At 30.9% G+C, this 22,837-nt stretch overlaps 1 protein-coding gene across 2 annotated transcripts; it reads right to left on the bottom strand.

Annotated features, from left to right (window-relative positions):
- Nucleotides 1-11,132: 11,132 nt before the first annotated feature.
- LOC131629902 (ethylene-responsive transcription factor RAP2-7-like) lies at nucleotides 11,133-13,921 on the bottom strand. Of its 2 annotated transcripts, XM_058900704.1 has the most exons (10): nucleotides 13,326-13,921; nucleotides 13,177-13,202; nucleotides 13,059-13,089; nucleotides 12,883-12,970; nucleotides 12,645-12,790; nucleotides 12,480-12,524; nucleotides 12,245-12,348; nucleotides 12,014-12,138; nucleotides 11,782-11,895; nucleotides 11,133-11,671 (listed from the first exon to the last, which is right to left on the bottom strand). In XM_058900704.1, exons 1-10 carry the CDS (start codon nucleotides 13,802-13,804, stop codon nucleotides 11,405-11,407), a joined length of 1,425 nt encoding a protein of 474 aa, XP_058756687.1. In that variant the 5' UTR covers nucleotides 13,805-13,921; the 3' UTR covers nucleotides 11,133-11,404. The 2 variants fall into 2 exon arrangements, with proteins under 2 accessions (XP_058756687.1, XP_058756688.1); XM_058900705.1 differs by lacking the exon at nucleotides 12,480-12,524.
- Between the last annotated feature and the right edge of the window lie 8,916 nt (nucleotides 13,922-22,837).

Here is a 22,837-nt window from a genome sequence, read left to right as displayed (position 1 = left end):
GTTCCACCTAAGATGGGAAGATATGCTAGCTTTGATGGATAACACTAATATATCAGAGACCTCGCACCAAACACCTTAGATGAATCGTGAAAGACCTCAACGGCGAAGGACATTGTCGGGGTGTGGAACCGGTGGCTGTTATGATCAAGCAGATCCTTAAAATATATATACAACATTTTCCCGCAACTAATTCTATTTAAATTAAATAATATTAATATTTTTTATTATTTAATTGTAAATTTAATAAAAAATAAAAGAAAAATGAATAACATTGGCGCCAGACTTAATGGCGCATGCATATAGCCATTGCTCATAAGCGCCAATAGAAATGGTGCAGTCATCAGTGTATGTGGTGCTTAGGCTAATTTTTTATTGCATTCGTCAGTATGTGTAGTGCCTCCTCTTTACTGCAAAATTATTTTGTTTGAAACATGGATAATTTGATATATTGTGGAGAAAAATAAATAGGGTTAAATATGTTATTGGTCCTAGTAAATATTGCAGATTTCGTTTTTAGTCCCTCTAAATATTTCTTTCAAAGAATGGATGTCGCGTGGCATTTTTGGTCCACATTTTTGGTCCCTCCTGCTAACATCTGTTAATAGAGCTAATGTGGCACTAACAGTGTGGCAAAGATGCTGACATGGATGTCGCGTGGCATTTTGTCCTCATTATATATTTTTTATATAAATTTTGTTTATAGCGACAGGTATTTCGTCGTAAAATTCGTCGCTAACATGAACATCATATAAAAACCCACAATCCATAGCTAATTTGTAGCTAATCTGCAGCTAATTTAAACACACCATTCTCATGACCTAGAATTCTTTTTTTTTCATGAATTTTCGCAAGAAAGTTTATCACATTATAAGGATATCTCTCACAAAAATTTAAATTTTTTTATTTGAGATGAATTAAATATGAATTATTTTACAAGTCATTTTTCTATAAAACAGAAACAAGGAAAACATTATCTAATGATTGAGTTTTAAGCTATTATTTTGCACAGAGTTATATCATAACATATATAAACTATCTGCAAACCTTTATTGTATTCTGAATAAGTCTCGATTTATTTTATTTTTTTTATCAAAACACATATATGTGTTTCGATCGAAAAATAAAAATAAATCGAGACTTATTCAAAATGCCATGAAACTTTGCAAATATTTTTTATGTGTTATTATCTAATTCCTTGCAAAATATTAGCTCAAAACCCAAGCATATTCCAATGTTGCATTGTTTCCATTTCGTGAAAAATTGGCGCTTAAAAAATTCTTATTGAATTCACCTCTTGCAAAAAAATATCAATTTTTCTGGGAGACATCCTTATAATTTGATACACTAATGTGTAAAAAAAATAAAGCATGTCATCCATTTTATAATCAATAGGGTTAAATTTCTCATTTCGTCACTTGAAAAAAAATACATTTACATGTGTTTCGATCAAAAAATCAAAATAAATCGAGACTTATTCGAAATGCCATGAAAATTTGTAGATATTTTTTGTGTTATGATGTAACTCCTTGAAAAATAATAACCTAAAATCAATCATATGCTAACGTTTTCCTTGTTTCCATTTTAAAGAAAATCGACTTGTAAAATAATTCATATTTAATTCATTTCAAGTTAAAAAAAATAATTTTTGTAAGAGATATCCTTATAATGTGATAAATTTTATTGCAAAAAATCATAGAAAAAACGAATTCTAGGTCATAAGAATAATGTGTTTGAATTAGCTACGAATTGGTTGTAGATTAGCTACGGATTCTGGGTTTTTATATGATGTTCATGTTAGTAACGAATTTTGCGACGAAATATTTGTCACTATAAACCAAATTTATATAAAAAATTTAAAATGTGGGACAAAAAGCCACATGACATCCAAGTCAGCATCTTTGCCACGTGGTACTACAACATCAACTCTATTAACGGACGTTAGTAGGAGGAACCAAAAGTGTGGATGAAAAATTTTAGAGGACCATTCTTTAAAAGAAATATTTAGAGGAAGTAAAAACGAAATCTACAATATTTACGAGGGCCAAAAATATATTTAACCTAAACAATTAGTGTGATAATAAGGTTAAAAAATATGGTTATTGTGAAAAATATTCTCTTATTTTAGAGATTCTATGCAATAAATAAAGTTGTACATAGCTAAAATGAATTTAAATATGCTGCAGTCTCTATTCTCACGCAGTCATGCAATTAAGATTTTACAAGCTGTTAGATTTTGATTTGATGAACAGAAAAAGAAAAATTTTATAACTCCAAAAATAATCAATTTAAATCAAGACTGTCCGATCCTAATCAAGCGGTTCCTGCCGCATGACAGCGTGATTGTGTGTTTTTTTTTACTGCAGGCAATCTTGATCCATCTAAAATTTGTCTGGACTTCTATCAAATTATTACCATTTATTTAAATATTGTATGGTCAATATGGTAATGATGGAGGAGAGAAAAAAAGACACATAATTTATATCATTTATTTTAAAATCTAATAATTTATATTTATTCTCATGTTTTCACATAATAATGGTATTTTCATGGAATACGTCACATATATATATATATATATATATATATATATATATATATATATATATATATATATATATATATATATATATATATATATATATATATAGATTTTGGTACAATAGACCCACTTGTTTTTATGAAGATATATTTTAGCAATCTTTAACTACAAAATGGTTAAATGCAACTTAAGGTGCATGTTATTAAAATAGACCTTCATAAAAATTAGTGGGTGTATTATAGCAAATCCCACAGGGGTTTGTTATAATACACCCACTTAATTTTATGAAGGTGTGTTTTAGTAAGTTTTAATTAAAAAATATTTAAATGCACCCTAAAGTACATGATGCTAAAATAGACCTTTATAAAAACAAGTGGGTCTATAGTAGCAAAACCATATATATATATATATATATATATATATATATATATATATATATATATATATATATATATATATATATATATATATATATATATAAGCTTTAGGCTATGTTTGGGAGTTTGGAGGGAAAGGGAGGGGAGGGCTTTGAAAAATAGGAGGAATTGGGTGAAAAGGATAAAAAGATTTTGGGTAGGAGGGTTTTGGAGGGTTTGAGTTTATTCATAACACCAAAAACCCCATAAAATGGGGGAACTTAAAAATTGTATTGAAGGAGGGTTTTGGAGGGTTTCGAAGGGCATACATAAATTTTTCAAATATCTTTTAGGTTGTTATACTATTTTGAAAATTAAAAATTTTGTAATGATAATAACTCTTTTATCATTCTAAACAAATTCATTTTTTCACAAAATATCAAATATTTTCCTACATTTTTTTAAAATTTTGTTTTTGGAAGCCTTCCCCTCTCCTCCCCTCCAAACTCCCAAACATAGCCTTAAGGTTTTTCTTGATTGTTTTCTTCTTAGAATATTCAAATTTTTTTGGCATAAGTGTGGCATGTGGGGACAAAATCTCACTTATTGTTTGTATAATGTTACTTTCCAGACAGGTCGTTTTGATGCTTTCAATGCTTCACAGTTCACACACAGTGAACGCCAGAGCAATAATATATGACATACCAGTTTAATGTTAATTTAGGGAAGAGTAGCAATAACAACAAAAATAGTTTATTGCTCTTTTTAGACAGTTTCCTATAGCTTGGTTAAACGTGAGATATGATCAGACATAAGCTGTGTGATATTAGCAAGGTGATGAGATCAGACACAACAAGTCTTTAAGGTAGGTAGTAATATAGGCTCCTGTGGAATCTATAAAATTCACACACATTATTTTGTTTTTCTTAATAGACCAGATATTAAAATTTTAAACTACATTGTATGGATAAAAAATGCATTAATATATGTGTGTTTATTGTTCTTTTAGAGTGGAGTTGTATAGGGACTAGAATGATTTGAGTTTATACTACTATACTATAGTAACTATTCTTTTAGAAAGTATTAAATCGTATGTTTGAGAAAAACTTACAAAATGGTGAGGATAGTAACCAATAATTTATTCAACAATTTGATTAAAAAAATTGTACATGAAAGTTGATGGAGGAATTAACAAAAGGGAGGGAATGCTTTTCAAAAAGAAAAAAAAAGTTGGTGTATATTTGGATAAATATTTCAAACTTCTAGAGTTAATGATTCTTTAAAATCATCGTCTTTCAACTATGTGTGATCTTTGATTCAAATGAAACATCAAGGCAATAAGACGTTTATTATTCGTTTATTTGTGATTTGGGAGGTGACAATAATGTATTTTGGTATAAAATATTTAGGTGGCTAATGTGTTTATTAATATTATTAGAGAGTTAGGTTATTTATTTGATATCTTTAAATTTATTGGGTGAGTCAGCTTGACCTTAATTTGTCGCTATGTGATGTGAAATATTTGAGAAATTATAAAATAAACTCATTTTATAAGAAATGGTGGAAAGACGTTTGATTTCATATGTTTTTCTTATGTATGGATGATAAAACATATCGTATGCTTAATAACTAGAGTCTCAAGGGTTCTCTTTCTAGAATTAGAGAGCAACCTTTTGTTTTTGATAGTCGAAGATGTGATATAGTTTTCTTTTAGTGAGAACATTTTTGAGATAAAGGTGATTGTTGATCTCGTTCTTACTGTTTAACTTTTCTATGACGATTTTTTGAAACCGACTTTCCATTTGTTTGATTTAGTTTGTAGTGTTTATATAGTATTTTTAGTAGGTTAGGGTTGCAGATAGTCCTTCTTAAAGAACATCGTCTTGTTTTTCAAAGATTATTTTCTTTAGGACATATGGTTAAGTCTATGGGGGTTATCTATGACCTGGAATGCAGTTATATGAATTATTTGGAGAGGTAAAAATGAGATTGTGTTTTTTGGATACTATGACAAACGTGAAAGAAGTGGAGGATATTTGTAATCTAAATTGTGTCGTGTATATTTGTAATCATTCTTTACTTTTTGTACACTTTAATATTTACTTTAATCATCTTTTGTTTGAAAGAAAGCCAAATGCATTTATAATAATTGAGCACAAGAAGTGATATCAGTACAACATTGTTCCTAAGACACTAAAGCTAACATAACACAACCTACAAATGAGCACAAAATAAACTAGTGTTTTCTCAGCAGTAAAACATATTACAAATTAAGCAAGCTAACAAGCTAATGGATATTAATCAATTTTTAAACAACTCCACTTCCATCTCCTGCTCCAAACATGATATAACCAAGTCAAAATTCATTGATCCAACACACTCATCGACAGAACAACTAACTACCGAGCACAATAACTATCGAACAATCCAGGATTAGTGCCCCCAAAATTGACTACAACATAGTCCCCTCACATCCCCAATAACCATTAAAGCAGTCACATATTTAGAGGAAGAGAAACCACATCAGTAACATTGTCGCAAACACAGACAAAGGGAAAACATAGTCAATGAAGTTTGAACCCCATAATAGATCTAACTCACAGAAAAATTCAAATTAAATCTACAACCTATACCTAAGATTGGGATTGGCTACTCAAAACTCCCTTCCAATCTGACCAATGTTGCAAGGACACAAATAGGATGATTCACCAATCCAAATAGCACACTTTAAAATAACCAAAATTAGTTTTTGCACAATTCAGATTCCACAACATGACTCTCCTTACTATAAGGGTACCACCCCCCCCCCCCCCCAAAAAAAAAATCTAACTTCATCCAAAAAACCTGCCTCAGCCTCAAAGACACTCCATTGACTTGACTGTCCATTGATCAACAAAATAATTGAATTTGACTACCTTACTTTTGAGTCAATTCCAAGATGTTAGTTGGACATCATCAAGCCAAAAGTATCCACTAGTACTGCTTTGTTTTTGAAAATTTTCTTGTTACGCCTTTTCCATATCGGCAAACCAAATGATGTTGGGCCTTTCCATCTTGCCTCTTCTGCTTCCAAATAGACATGTAAATTGATGAATATGTATTGATGCATATTATGGAATATAAAATGTACTTTCAACCATTTACATATTTTTCCAAAACTCTTATTTCAATTAACAGTCAAAGAATAAATGAGTTTCACTTTCTTCTATACCACACTCGAAAGGGAAATCATAATGGTTAATCTCCAAAAAAACATCTTTTGATCAAATTAACTCTAAATGGAAAACTGTTTTTGAGTAATTTCCAAACCAGCACTGCAACTTTAGAAGGAACATATCGTTTCAAATGATAGATAGATTTTTTCCACGTTACGACATGTTCTATTTATTATTAACCTATAAGCATCTTTAACCGAATATAAGTTTTTATATCATTTATAACTATTCTCCTAGTAGGGTGTCAGCTTAGCTTTCCTAATATACTCTTTGAGAATATCTGATTTTACCATATGAGAATATTGTTCTGGTCCATCTCGTCTTCAAGGACAGCCTCCTGGAATATTATAAATTTATTTTTGTGATATGTAAAAAAGCTCTGATAGGTTTTCTCTACATGCCAAGGGTCTAACTATAAAAAGGTGTTTTCTTTGTTATCAACCTTCCTAACTAATTTTTTTGAGAACCAATCCATCTTAAAACCCCTAATACCTTTCTCAACATTCTAAAGGTCTCTCCACCACTTAGACTTTTTACTCGCATTTGTATTTAACCTATCAATTGGATCGCCATACTTGCTTGTTAGCACCTTTGCCCAAAGACATTCCCTTTCATTTCTAATTCGCCAAAGTCATTTTCCTAGTAAAGCTATGTTAAAAGCTTTTCTTAATTCCTAGTCCACATTCCTCCTTCTCTCTACATATTTTATCTCATTGAACCTGATTAATTTTCCTAGTTTTCACTCCCCACCCCATAATAATTTTTTGAAAAAAGATTCAAGTTTTGAAACGATACTTAACGGAACTTTGAAAAAAGATAAGAAATAAATAGACAATACATACAAGACTAACTTTTAGAGCACATTTCTGCCACATGTGAATAAGTGTCTATTATTTCATTTGAACAAATATCAGTTTTCACGAGACTTTTCTTCATCAATTTTCTCTTATTTAGGGACTTAAATCTAAACCCTAAATCCTAATTTGTTACTCCCTCCGTTTCAAAATGAATGTCGTTTAAAGTTTTTGTACATAGATTAAGAAATGTAATTATAGTATCATAAAACATTGACTTTTACTATATTAACTTTATAAATATGTTGGAAGTAGTGTACAGACTAATAATTAAAGGATAAAATTGTAAAAATTATAATCATTACTACATTGAAAAGTGAGAATAATATTTATTTTCAAATAAAATTAATTTGCTAAAACGACATTTATTTTAAAACAGAAACCACACGCACTAATCGTTGAGAACATCAATCTCACATGCGTACCAAAGAGCACGTGGTCAAACCCACTAGCGAGGAATTCAGACAGCTCGCTCCGAACCCTACGTTCCACCTGTCCAGAATATGAGTCAATTGCTCACTCTAACATATCTCTTATGTACTTGCTCTGTACCAAAGAGCACGTGGTCAAACCCACTAGCGAGGAATTCAGGCAGCTCGCTCCGAACCCTACGTTCCATCTGTCCAGAATATGAGTCAATTGCTCACTCTAACAATCTCTTATGTACTTGCTCTCTTTACTCTAGAATTTACTTTGGCATCGAAATACCTTGCAGGTACATGATCTCATTGTTGGTTTTGACTTTCTGGAACATACACTTGTTTTTTTTAATAAGCAATTTATATCTAGCGGATTTCGAACCTGAGACCTTGAGAGAAGTACACTCTCAAAACTCAATCGTTTCACCACTAGACCACGCACACGCACACATCATACATTTGTTATTGTAAGTTGATCATAATATATGTATATTATAAGTAGGATCGTTTTTAAGGACGTTTAAAGCGGATTTCCGTACAGTATTTTAAATTTATTAAAGTTAATTTATTAATAAATAGTCTCATAAAATATATATGATATTAAATAATAATTAAATAGGATCTCTTTGTTTGTTATTTCAGAATTAAACTATAGCAAACCTATAAGTTATATTATTTCAACACTGTTGTTTATATCTCTCACTTACTTTTTTTTATAAGCTAAATTTTTTTTTATCTACAAGTAAATGAAATCTCAAATAATATTAAAAATAATAAGTCATTTTGAGTATGACATAATAAGTATATATTTAAAATAAACAGAAAGAGTTAAATAATAGACCAATTCTTACATGGACACGACCCTAAATTCACATTTTTAGAAACAATCAATAAGAAAGAGTATTTTTTAAATTTATTTTAATTTTAATTTTGTTTTTAATTGGATTCATATGGAGTGGTTGAGTGGTTGAGATTATGAAGGTGAGAGAAAAATCAATATTTATTTTTTAATTAATTAAAATTCTGTGATTAGTTGTGTAAAACAATTTCTTAAGTATGTGTTCACCTAAGAATTTTTCTAAACAATATTAATCTAAATATAAACACTAGAATTAACTTTGAGTTCCAAGTTCCAACACAAATACGGCAGTGAAGCAGGAATCTTGCAAATTGTGTTGTTGTTTTGTTTCATGAGATGAAAGAATAAATAAGGAAACAAAAAACAAGTAAGGTATCATATGATAGTTCCGGATAGAATGATGTTACTATATATAAATAGATAGACAGTTCAAAATCAAATCGTGATGTGAATGAACAAAATTGATAAGGTGGTTTGAATAGTCATATTGCATTGCAGTGAGATGTAGCACACGAGATAGAGATAGAGATAGGAATAGGATAGAATAGATAGTAGATAGATAACAATAACACATAGAGCCCAACAATGAAGAAACCACCAAAGTTATACTAGTAACAGTATTATTATGAGATTAGGCCATTCACAAACATTGAAGTTTGGAGTTTGGAAATGAAAGAGAAAGAGATAATACTACTAACAATAAAAGAGTTTGGCAGAGAAGCAGAGATAGGGTGAGACTGTGAAACAAAGTACGGATTTGATAGACCAGCTATTTTATAGAGAAAGAAAGTGAAAGGGTTAGTGTAGTATGGTGGGTGTGGTGTGGGGCTAGTAGAGTAGAATAATCAACTTTTTACTATTCACTTATAGAAAGTAGAAAATATGAGTAACAGTACAAGAGGTTCAGACTTTTGTTGCTGCTTATGATATTACAGAAGAGAGAGATGCATTGCATTGTATAGTGCATGATGATCTCTCTCTCTGTTTCTCTTTATGTTTTTACCTTTCCCTTTTGGCCCCATTGTGTTGCTATATTTATTAGGTTTGGCAATTGCAGATGTACGAAATCCTATGGCACTGAGAAAAGCCGAGGAATGCGGAATTGCTTTACTACAAGGAAAGGGACAGAATGTACACTACCAGGGCTTCTACACGTGGCCTATACTTACTATCTTATAATACGACAAAAACCTCTTCAATTATGTACTTGTTCACAAAATACATTTTTATATTTCTATCGACATGCATATACACTACACTCCATTTGGTTTATCTGAAGGTTTTCTTTACATACCTTTGATAAACTACGACACCATAATAAAATGAAATTATAGATTTTCTTTTCTAGATCAATAACGTAAGATACTTTTTATTCATTAGTTTTTTTTTCCAATTTAAACTTGTTTATTTTCTCTTTCCTTCCTTCTTCTTTTTTTTTTCTTTTTAATTTGTTGGGTATTTGCCAATCACTCATTAACTGTTATATTTTAATAATAATTTATTTTAAAATAAGAAAATTTTAAATATGTTTTGCCTAAAACCAAAGAAGGATTTTTAAAATAACTAATTCATAATCGATAAATATAAATTATATAGCAAATAATAATAAAAGAATAATTAAAAATAATAAAATTGATGTGCCTTGTAGTATTAAAGAGTCTACCGTATGAAAAAGTAAATAAAAGAGGATTATTATCTTCTTTATCATTTAAGCTTTTCAGAGTATATTAATTATTTAATGAGACAATGTTTAAATAGCTAAACATTTAAAAGGAAAAGACTCATTGAATTAAACTGAATATACCACTCATCACAATTTATTTAAAAACAAATTTTAATTTAATAATTTATTAATAATTAATATTTAATAACAAATAATTGTAATATAATTAATCAATTAATTATGTCAATTCATATTTAATTAATAAAATAATATCTAACGATCAATACTCAACTAAAATTTGTGACGTAACTATTACTCTATGAAAATTCAAAAATTTAGAAAAACACAGAAAAATTATTTACTTAAAATATGAAAGAAATAAATGTAATGTGATTGAGGGAAGAAAAAAACCAGAAAAGTGATTGTTGAAAACTTAAGTATGCTCATCTAAAATTTAAATTTTAAAATATAATTAACCTAAAATATAATTAAATAAAAACTAAAAATTAAAAATATATCAATTATTAGTGAATAAAATATAATTTCTTTACTTGATATAAAGAATTGACTTCATATGACCTAATTTTATTAGTGTCATCATCTTAAATAGTTACCTAATTTATTAAGAGATAACTTAGACCTCGTCTTAAATAGTACTAATAACAACACATTTACTTCATGAACCTTGTTATTTTAAGTTTTCATACGTTTTTACATCTCACTAGATACCTCCTTCGTCAAGCACGGTATTTCTAAGTTTTCATTATGTTCTAGGACAGAGTTTCCAAACTCTGACAATGATGCTTGTGCGCATTACTAAATACTGACCTTTAAAAGTGAAAGGTAAAATTAATTAAAACATGTGAAAGAAGTAAGGAATTATACTAGAAACTACGTAGGAATAAGACATAAAGTGATTTGGACATCCTACCATGCGCACATCACACAAATGTTATAAACTTTTGGCCTAGAGTATCATTACGAAAGAACTAAAGACAGTCTTTGGTGTTGCCTTAAATATAACAAAAACCATGTGCCGTGAGTGTCAAAGCCAAATATTGTGAGGTGATATGTCGGTAGCAGTAGATACTAACCAAACAGTAAACACACCCACTTAAGATAATAATAACCCACAAATATGGGAATTTATGTACAAAATACACCGTTAACCATCATTATCTCAACAAATATTTTCAACATAGAAATTAATGCATGGAGAGTGAAAGATGATACCAAAGGAAATACTTTCCTCATTGGAATAGTCTAATAACAGGAAAAAGTAGGGTTTACCATGCCTTAACAGGGCACTTTTTTACACAGAAGAAAATAGGTGTATTTAAAGGACAAATGGTGATAGCTAGCTAGCTCATGAATCAAGCAAGCAATTAAATTCCTACTTTAAGGCCCTACAAGTTTGTAATCATATTCCTAACGTTCAATACAAAGACTAGACGTCTAGAAAATTAGGAATTGTGGCTTTATATTGTAGGGGCTATGATTCAGCTCCTGCAATAGAAGGGGGGTATGGTGCTGGAGTTGGTCATTGGAGGAGGGAAATGAGGGTGGAGGTATGCCATGTTTGGAAAATGAAGTTGACTACTATCCGCAGCTGATGGTATTGTGGCTGATGAAGGGAATCCTGATGATGCTGCAGCAGAGAAATTAGGTGGAATCAAAGTTGACCCGTTATTATAAGGGCTTTGGAGTTGCCATGTCCAATTTGGAACGGGACCACCAGCTTCCATCCTATTCTCTAGTGCTCTTTCCTGTAAATAGAAACCAAATTCAATAATCTTAATCATCATTGAATAAAATACTAATATAAGACACTTAAGCAAAATTAAATAGTACGGTAACAACTATATATGAAAATTACCTTACACATAGGAAAGTAATTGGTACCATTCCAAAATGAAGGTTGATGTTCTGATGCTATGGAAAAGCCATAAGGTGGCTGAGTATTGATTGATCTTGACCCAGAGTCCTCAAACTATTAAGCAAATTTAAAATATATGTAGCTTATTATGCATGCAAATTTTGAATTTAATTGAACTGCAAGAGCATATAAAAATGGACAATAAGGGATAAAAAACACTTTTAAACCTTACCATAGCACTCTTAATAACAGGCATATCATCCCAGCTCCGCTGAACTTCTAAACCAGTCCCATTCTGAAAATCCGAGTTAGCAGGAGGGGCTATACCCAAGTTCAGATCAAGATTCTGCTTGCTATCTGAATAACAGCAAACTCTGAGTTTTTTAATACTTCATACATTTCAATTGATAGTTAAGTCACTAAACAAATTATAAATACAAAAAAAAGAAACAAGATGAAGCACCTTCGTTATCACACTGAGAAACTAACTCCCCTTCATAAGAGCTTGCCTCAAAATTTGTAACTGCTTCTCTTCCATTGCATTTTATAGCAGCCTTATCATAAGCTCTGAAATGAATAGAGCAACCCAATATAACAACATGCATAAAAGAAAATTCGTACTAAAGTGAAACAAATTCAAAAAGTTAAATTATGCATTTCATTTTAGGTATCGTGATATATGATTGGTAAATTAAAACCTTGCAGCGTCTAGCTCACTATCGAATAGACCAAGATATATATACCTACAAACCCAAACCAACGAAATTAAAAAACTGAATAATGATTAAAGTTATATTAAATCACAAATCAAACATTTTAGACTCAGCTATTATTATTCAAATTGAACTAAAGAGTTTACTCACTTCTTCCCAAGAAATTGTCCCATGCGAGCTTCCCACCGTCCACATTTATGCAGAGTAACTCCCCTGTACTTGGAGCTTCCCCTCGAGAAACCAGTGCTCTGTCTACGCAGAATATGCACAAACTCTTCTTTGGTAAAGTTACTCATCTGCACAACAATAAAAATCAAAGTTCATGCTTCAATTATAACTCACATTCAAGTTCTAACTAAGATCAACACAACAACAAATGCTCACCAACCTGCTTTATATCTTCATCATAATCGCTAACGTTGAAATTAATATCAGCATCAACACCACGGAACTTGATTGCAGCTCGATCATATGCTCTGAAATCAATCCATAAAAACCATTTCACATTTCAAGCAAACAATTCGAAATTAATAAATCAAAAAAATTCCTATATATGAAAATCACCTTGCTGCAGCATGCGCGGTGTCAAATCCACCTGAAACGAAAAAGAAGCAAGAACGATCAAGAAAATAAAATAAAACGAAATCATCTCAATTTCAAATCAACGATGTTGCGTTCTCACCTAAGTAAACTTGTTTTCCACAATCCCTAGAGAGAGAAAAAAACAAAAACAAAGTGGATTCAAAAACAACACAATCATGTAAAAGTAAAAGCAAAAACTGAATGAAGTAATCTACAAAGAAAGAGAATAATCGATATCAAAATGCTAACCAAATATGCGATTCCCATCTTCCCGTTCTCCGGTAGAAAGTAACGCCACGATACTGCGAGCTCCGCGACCTCGGTCCACGGCGACTCTTCTTCACCTGCTGAGGCCTTGGAGCAACAACAATCTGCTCCGGCACACCACCGTGATGATCGGACGAGAAACTCATCCAGTTTCTACCATCCGACGGCGAGATTCCCGATTCATTAGCAGGAAAAAGCTGAATTGTCCGTACACCAGCTTCTCCGGCGCCAGAGCGTTGAAGCTCACCGGAGAAGTTAGCGTTGTTGTCGACAGAACAGTTGTTGCTGTTGAGTATAGCGAAGTTGTAAGCGTAGGCTTCGCCGTACGAGCATGAATCCTCAGTGTCGGCGGCGTTGACGACGGAGGAATCAAAGCTGCCGGAGCTTTCCATTTGCGCGGCGGAGAGTGGAAGAGTGTGGTTGTGGAAAACGGAATCAGCGTTGAGATTGAGATCCAACATTGTGAGATAAGAGTTTGTTACGATTCAGTTATTTAAGTTTGGAGGGAAAAAAGAATAAAGCGTGTTTTGAGTTAGTTAGAATGAAAGAGAGAATCCAAAGGAAATTTTCACTTCATTGTTCTTACTCTTAGCATGAATAATGCATCACCAATGTGAATATGAATGTGAACTGAACTTAATTCTTTTTCTTTTATTTATTTTAAATAGCTCGCATCTCTGTATCTGATGTATTTGTATATGATGTCTCTGCACAGTTATCAATCGACGATTTATTTTTACTTTAACTTATAAAAAATAATATAATGTATTTATTTTATTTTATTTTATTTTCACAGTTTTGAGGTTCTATTTATGGGTAGCTGAAGAAGGGTCAGGGCCTACAAGGAACAAAAATACTTGGCTTAAACGGTTAATTAACTTGCATAAATAAGATGTTAAGTGTACGGTGTACTATGTTTTTTTGGTTACATAAAGGGGAATGTACAATGGTGGATACTAAGGTAGCAAAAGTAATAAAGTGTTAATTAATGTTAATGCAGTGGTGTTAGTTTAATTAATGAGGATTGTGAAGTGGAATGAGATGAGACGAAATTATGTTTTTCTTGAGTGACAGATTGGGCTATACATGTGATAGTTGTTTACACAATCTACTTTGTGGTGACAATGGCACTTTGTCAGTATGCTGGCCTCCTTTGTTCCTCGGCACACTCCTTTTGTCCATGGTTTTTTCTTGCTTGACCGTTCATGAGTGAGAAAAAGATAAATATAGTAATGTTATTAGATAGATATTTTGGTAAAGTATATCATTGCTTTATATATTGTGTGGATTTTTTTCATAAAAGAATGTTCAATTACTGTTATGAAAAGGTTATCACATTATTGATGTTGGTATTAAATAACATAAATAAATATAATGTTTTTACTTTCCCTTTTTTTTTGTTAGTAGTTGTTTAAATAAATATTTATATTGCATTGATGCACCATGAAAATATTATATAAAGTGTTATATAAGTGTCATAGACTATTTTTATAGTGATAGTTGGTGTATGTCACTCTTTAACATATAATATTATAGTTTCTATTTAAGGAGTTGATCATTTTAGTATCATCAAACATTGTTTATAATAAGACATTATAAAGTCGGCTTACTAGGTACTCAACGAGTCTTTTAGAGGGATATAGGTGACTTAGATGAGATTTTTTTTCCTCCTACATATGCAAGGTCGGCCATGTGCATGTGTAGGGAGAGCCACAACACCGAATCTCAACTAATTTGGGGCCCAATTTTATTTTGGGTTTTATAAAAATTTAATAAAACAAATAATATTTAATGTTGTTTATGAAAATAAGTAATATTTATCATGTAGTTTAGTGGTTATTGTGAGTTTTAGTGCCTAAAAGATAGTCGGTTCGAGTCCATCTATAAAATATTTATATTATTAATTTTTTAAAAGGGCCACATTTAATTATTTTTGTCTTGGGCCTCCGTATATGTAGGGTCGGTCTTGTACATATGTATTGGTAATATCTATTAGCCCCTTGATTGAGTATGAATGTAAAAATGTATGGCTAAGCTGAAATGAGTCAATAAGGACTATTAGATTTATTTATTGTTTTTAAGTAATCTCGTGTACTAAGGAATATAATATTTGATTATTTAAGGGTGATACAAATTATGATGTGTTCAATATATATAAGGGACAAAGGGTAATTATACATGTGATCACATAAAGGTTATGTCATATCACATGATATTAATTCTCGTTACTTATTAATGATGTGTTGCTGGACACTACTTTCTATTTATAATATTAAATAAATGAATAAGATTCATTTATGATTTGGTGGTGCATTCTTACTACTCACTAGCGATAATTAGAGAAATACCGTGTATTGTAAGCTACACTATGTATAAATGGCCCTAAAATATAATCCTTATACCAAGGTGACAGACTTTTCAAGACTTTTGTCATTCAGTACTAGCATTGTAGACGAGTGAATCACTCGTTGCAGATTTTGTTTGTGTGGACTGAATAGAGGCGAGTGTTGGAACAAAATTGATTTGTACCATATCCTTAATGTTTTGATGATAACAAAAGTATTTAAAGAACAATTGGGTATAGTTACTTATGTTCAAGTGTGTAGGACCATGGACTGAAAATTTGTGATACAAGTTAAGTTCTAACACTGAAGTTGAAGATTTGAAGATAAGCTTGAAGATCTGAATCTGGAGGATCAGAACCTGAACATCAAAATCAGAAGACTTAGACTCTAAAGAAAGTCAACCTTGAATGGTCCAGATTTTAAAGAGAAGGTTAGACTCTGAAGACTCAGACTCGAGGATCAGTCTAAGCGCTAGGATCAAGAAACTTGCATAGGTCACTATCAGACACAAAGAGCAATTTGTCTTCTTCTGATGTCGTGAAGATTCAAGATCAAAGATAGCAAGTATGGAACAAATAATTCTTTTTGAAGCTAAGTTTTTTCAAAATTGTTTTTGCCAAACATTAACCATTTGAAGAAACATCTCAACGTCTATGATCAAAGCTTCTCCAAGACTCACTTGTGCAAGAAAACTTCTCCAATGATGAATATTAGTCTCTTGATTGGACGGGTTGATTGATAAATGGATGGACAAGTTAACAAAAACATTTAGGATATTTATTGTTTCAAATCAATGATGAATATAAATGTTATGTCAAATCACATGATATTCTCATCACTTAGAAATGATGTGTTGCTAGACACCGCTCTCTATTTATAATATTAAATAAATAAGATTAATTTACGATCTGATGGTGCATACTTATTATTCACTAGCGCTAATCAGATATATATACAATATATTGTAAGCTACATTGTGTATAAATGGTTTTAAAATATAACCCTTGTACCAAAGTGACAGTATTTTAAGAATTTTGTCATTCACAACTAGCATTGTAGGCAAATAAACCACTTGTTGGAGACTCTGTTTATATGGACTGGATAGAGGTGTTGTTGTTTGTGTTGTACTCGTGATTAACCTGTTTCAACGTTCAAAGATTATGCCCTATAATTTGTAATCAATCAATCTCTGACTCTTGACCATTTGTAAGGATCCACCGTAAAATAATTTTTTGTAATTTATTTGATGCTCTTATCACGATTTCACTTCAATGGCATCAGAGCCACTTACGAAATAATTGTTAGGGAAGAATATGGACGCATATGGTCTAGAAGGGGTGGAATAGATTGTTCCCTAAAAAGACCCATTTAAAAATGTTTCTTTTTCAAAATCAGAGTTTTAAGAAACTGTTATGCGTAGAAAAAAAATTATTATAGATGTGATTGGAATGATTATTGCGTATACACTTATACTCGAAAGTAGTTTTATAGTTACATGATGGGCAAGCAAGTCTTGTTTATGTGTTCCACCTAGAAAGTGCACTAAATCCTAGAAAGTCTTAAAAGAATCGTATGTATCCACACTAGTTGTCCATAACTCCTTCCGCTTTTTAAATAAAGATTGTAAATAGACATCAATATCATTTATGTGTACTTATTTATAGGGAATTATCATTGGCATTATAAAGAATGTCTGCTTCGTGAAAACCCATGAAGCAGTGTTATTTAGAATCAGAAAAATTGGTCAAATATTATTATTTATACTCATTACACAAAACGAATCAAAACCATCACTAGCCAATGCAAGACGCGCATATCACAGATCTGATTCAAACCAAGTATATATCAAGTCAAATTTCTTCCAAGCTTCTGAATATCCAGGATTCCTTAACATCTATCATTGTTAGTATTTGTTGCATGTCATCTCATATCCTCGGTCTTCTTTGATGATAAAAATAATCTCTGTAATTGAGGTTTTAATGGAAAATAGCGAAGAATCTTGGAAATTTTTTTAGTATGTTTCTTGTTATCACAGACCTCTTCATTTGATTTCCATTTTGAAGTGTTCCAAGTATTTTGCAAGTTTCCCTCTCTTCATATTTTCCTTGAGTAAACCATATAACTATTTGGACAAGCATGTATCTTTAATAACTCTAAAATCATTGTCATTACCTCATCACTCAATCCACATAAACACTTGATATGATACAACTTTACCAAAAAAGACAGCCTTGAATGTTTTCTACGCTCTTCATATAAAGGTTGTTCTCCTTCTCTAGCCAATTGATAGTACTCTTTGGCTTCATTTCTTTTTTGAGTTGAACTTGGCATAACATAATCTTCTTGGTCAATCTCCAAATTTGATGCAGTTGGTAATTCATTTGCATGGTCCCTATCAACTCCAAATGCATTGTTGTTCATGTTCTAAATAGGATATTTGACGATGATAGTATCTTCAACCATATTTGGAATAGTATTAGGGGAGATAGTACTATGTGGTTCAAAGGACTCTCCATGATGAATCCACATGGTGTATCTCTTCGAAAATGGTGTCCAAATTAAGTGGTCAAACATGACATTCCTACTCTTTGATTTTTTGAAACCACGACATTTACACGGGCATATTACTACGTCATTTTCTAATGTATCTTTAAATGCAAAATTAATAAATTCCTTTATTTCTTGCTCATATGCATTCGATGATTGTGGCTTCGTAATCCATGACTTATCCATATATTATCAATAAAAAGCAACTTAGCTAATATTGATATAGGCGACTTTATCCGCATATACCCAATTGTATCTACCATTGAAAGTGGTATAATATTGATACTTGCACCTAAATTAATAAGTGCACTGTCAATTTCAATATTACCTACAGAGACTTATAATACTGCTACCCAGAGGCAACTTCCTTCATGGTTAGGTCCTTCAACTCTTCTTGATAGGCTTCGCCCTGCATTCTTTCTTCTTCTGATTCTTTGGCTCCTCCTTGCTTAGATTTAATAATATTTTTATCATCTCTAAGAACATCATTGCAGTTTTCCTCTAGATTATTCTTTGTGATTGCACTGAATATGATTCCATCTTTTTCATATAATTAAAAATGAAAATGGTTCCCATCAACTCAAAATCCATCCAACGATAGAGCCCAATGTCCGACGGTGGCATTAAATCTGCACATCCCCGCCACACCAAGTTGTGCAGCTATCATGTAAAAGATAATGCCAATCAAAAACTGGATTGTTATTCCTAAAGAGGAAGTGTTCCCTAATTTCTCCATTAGTAGGATCGCGACCACAAGTCGCACTAAAAGACTCGGTGAAGTATAAGGTTCTTCGCTCATTATGGGATGTAAGTACTACTTTCATTTCATTGTAGGCTAGGAGAGAAAAAGAGAGATGAAGCAAGGCGAGCGACCACTTCCACATAAGTCGGAGTGAGAGAATTCCCCTCCTTGTTTCCCTCAAAAGGGCTAAGAGTGTCATCCCCACTCTCATTATAACCTCTTCCAAACTCATAACTATCACTTAGTACAACTAGATTAGGGATGAGACCATTGATTTATAAAGGTTCGTCATATGGAATGTCAGGATTTTCATACATGGTTGATATATGAGACTCACCCCATCAGCTTCATTCATGTTATCAAGTGCACCCCTTAGATTTTCCATGGAAAAAAAATAAAGGGAACAATTAGAAATAATACTTGATGAACCAGGAGAAACTAGTTGAGACAAAGAAAGATTGACGATGTGAGAGCCCTAACAAAGAGATAGGAAAATTGGAAACGAAGATCACAAACGTGGAGGAGGCAGAAGAGAAGAGATCACAAAATTAGCAAGATAAACGCAAGAGGAAACGAAAATTTCCCAAAGTATTAAGGAAACCCGTATATAATGGAAAAAGGTAAGAAAATCAACTTTATAGAACAAAGGAAACTAGAAGGTTAATAATCAAAGGACCAGATGATGCCTCAAAAATATAATTATACTGAAGTGCACTCAAAATCTCTAAGTCGAAGTGTCATGCCTTAACCTATGTACCTAGGACCACTCATGGAATAACTTGCTAAACGTTTCAATGATTATATAGGCATTCAATTAAGTTGTCTCCAGACCTTTTCCACCCCTCAACACGGAATCATAAACAAGGTGTGTTTGGCTTAGTTCTCATAAGACTTCTCATGCATCACAACATAGCAAGTTTTAGAGGCAACTATTTTGGACCGACCTCAAGCCCAAGACTAGGGAGGAACAATTTCTCCCATCATATAAATACTACCATTGGCAATGAAACCGATATGATTTTCTAATCCATAATTTAGTTCATCTTCATTTTTCAAAGGCTAGCATAGGTTATGCGTGTTAATCTTACAGATCCACCCTACATAACTGAGCCAGATCGACTCGAGTTACCTCGTAACTGCACTAAAACAATGTGTCTCATCGCTCTAAGAATCTACATATACGGATTATAGAGTTTAATGACTCCTAGCGATGAAGAATGTGAAAGCTTTTGTGATGTTGCAAACAATCAAGTTTACAATTGATTATTCCTTTACTATGGTGGATTTTGAATATGATTGTTTGGAATTGACTAGCAATTTGATTTTTTTCTCTTATATGCCACAAATAAGAAATAAATATCCTAAAATGCCACACTTTAAAAATAATGTCCCAAAATATCATACTTCTAATAACCGTTCGTCCAATGAATGGCCGAACCAATGAAAGGAATTTCTGGACCCCGTGGGTTCGTCCATGGAATGGCTGAACGGTTGAAGAAACTTTTTGAGCCTTGTGGGTTCGCCCATTCAGGCCGAACGACCTTTTTAATTTTTTTTTTCATTTTTAATTTATCAAGATTTTTCTATCCTATGCTACATTTTTTAAACATTAATACCAAAATACCACACTCTGGAAAAAAATTCCAGTATGAAGAAATTATTTTGTGATAATTTGAAACTCACATAAGTTATCATCTATTCATTTCACTCTTAAAGACGACTTCTAGTTTTTCCAAATTAAAATCAAAAGACTATTTCCAATATTTCTAAATCAAAATGAATCGCATAAGATTTTTGTATAGAGATTAAATGCAATAAAATTATTATAAAATGTTACATTCTTTAATTCATATTTTAAACTTAAGTTTATTTCACAATTTTTTTTGTAACTTTATCAAAATTTTAATTTTTTTTTAGTCTTAGCAAATTATTTAAGCTTTATAACAAAATTAAAAATATTATGATTGTGTTAAAAATTTAAATTTTATTATTTATTTAAGAGTGAAGATCCATTTTGATCTCTAACAAAAATTACACAACTCAGATTAGTCCTTCACAATAAAATGGACTCGATTTAATCCCTTACAAAATTTAATCGGACCATATTAGTCTTTCTGTTACTATATTTATTTATTTTTCATTTTTTAAATACTAAATTGATTTTTATTTTTAAACAATTATAAATTAATAATTTAAAAAAGTCAAAATAGTTTCTTATAAGGAGTTGAACTCGTACCCTTTAAACTAATTTTCATGATTTCTAATAATCTTAAACAACTATGAATTTAAAATAAAAGATCTCGAACCCAAGTCTCTTCAAATTAAATGAAAATCAATTTACTACAATAGAAATTGATTTGTCTATTTGTAAATGATAGTCCCTTTACTAACAATAGAAATTGATTTGTCTAGCTGTAAATGATAGTCACTTTATTGAAAATAGAAACTGATTTGTCTTGTTGTAAATATTAGTCACTTTACTAACTATTGAAATTGATTTTACGAGTTGTAATTTGTAAACGATAGTCCCTTTATTAACAATAATAATTGATTTGTCCAGTTGTAGAGTGAGTATCATTTAATCTGAAGGGGCTTGAGTTTGAGACCTCATAGATAAAAATGTATATACAAAATTTGTTAATATTAATAGAAATTATGGAAATTACTTATCATGAATATAAATTGGCCTAATGATAAAGACACAAAAATGTTGATTGAAACAATAATTTAGCTTATGCTAATTAATGTTATTTATGCAATTTTGAATACATATGTGACAAAAAATCTTTATATTTATTACTAGTTTATTTCAAATTTATGTTTTTTTTCTTATTTTTTAACTCATATTTTAAATTTAAATTTATTTCAAAATTTCTTTGTAACTTTATCAAAATTCTATTTTTTTTAGTATTGACAAATAATTTAAGCTTTATAACAAAATAAAAAATATTGTAATTGTGTTAAAGATTTAAAAATTATTATTTATTTAAATACAACTAATTATATTAAGGAATATAAAAATGAATGTAACTGATTTATGCAGATTAATGTTATTTATGCTTATTTAATAAAAATATAATATTTTATAATAATATTATTGTATTTAATATGTATACAAAACTTTTAACCGATTCATTTTGATTTTTTAATTAGGAAACATTGAAAATAGTCTTTTGATTTTAATTTTTAATCGAAAATATTGGAAGCAGTCTTTAGTGAATGATATAAATTCCAAATTAACACAAAATAATTCTCTTCACACGCTCGGCCAATGGTTGGACGAGAGTGTACAAAAATCTTAATAAATCTGAAAATGAAACAAAATATTTTAAAAAAATTGTTCGGCCATTCAAAGGCCGAATCCATGAAGCCCAAAAAGTTTCTTCAGTCGTTCGACCATTCCATGGACGAATTTATCAGACCAAAAAATTTCTTTCATTCTTTCGGTCATTCGTTGGACAGATGGGTCCGTCATTGGACGAATGGTTAATAGAAATATGGTATTTTGAGACATTATTTTTTTAGAGTTCAATATATGTTATCCCTGTCATATAAGCGAGATTTGAGTTACCCTTAAAAGAAAATTTTGGATAATTTATGTCCATATGTGACAAAAGACATAAAATTTTTAGATTTTAAGGAAATAATCTAAAACAATTTAACAAGGAATAAACTGAATTTTGACTATATGACAAGATATGAGTAACGTATATTTAACCCTAATTTTTAAAGTGTAGTATTTTAAAATATTTATTTCAATACTGTGACACACATATAGAAAAATAAATCTAAAAATTTAAATAAAGAAGAGAGACACATAACATTACAATATAACAATCCTTTTTCAAGAGTTGATTGAG

Source organism: Vicia villosa, unplaced genomic scaffold (assembly GCF_029867415.1).
Source record: "Vicia villosa cultivar HV-30 ecotype Madison, WI unplaced genomic scaffold, Vvil1.0 ctg.000621F_1_1, whole genome shotgun sequence".
In the NCBI taxonomy this organism is placed as follows: Eukaryota; Viridiplantae; Streptophyta; class Magnoliopsida; order Fabales; family Fabaceae; genus Vicia; species Vicia villosa.
This window is presented reverse-complemented; position numbering and strand designations above follow the sequence as displayed.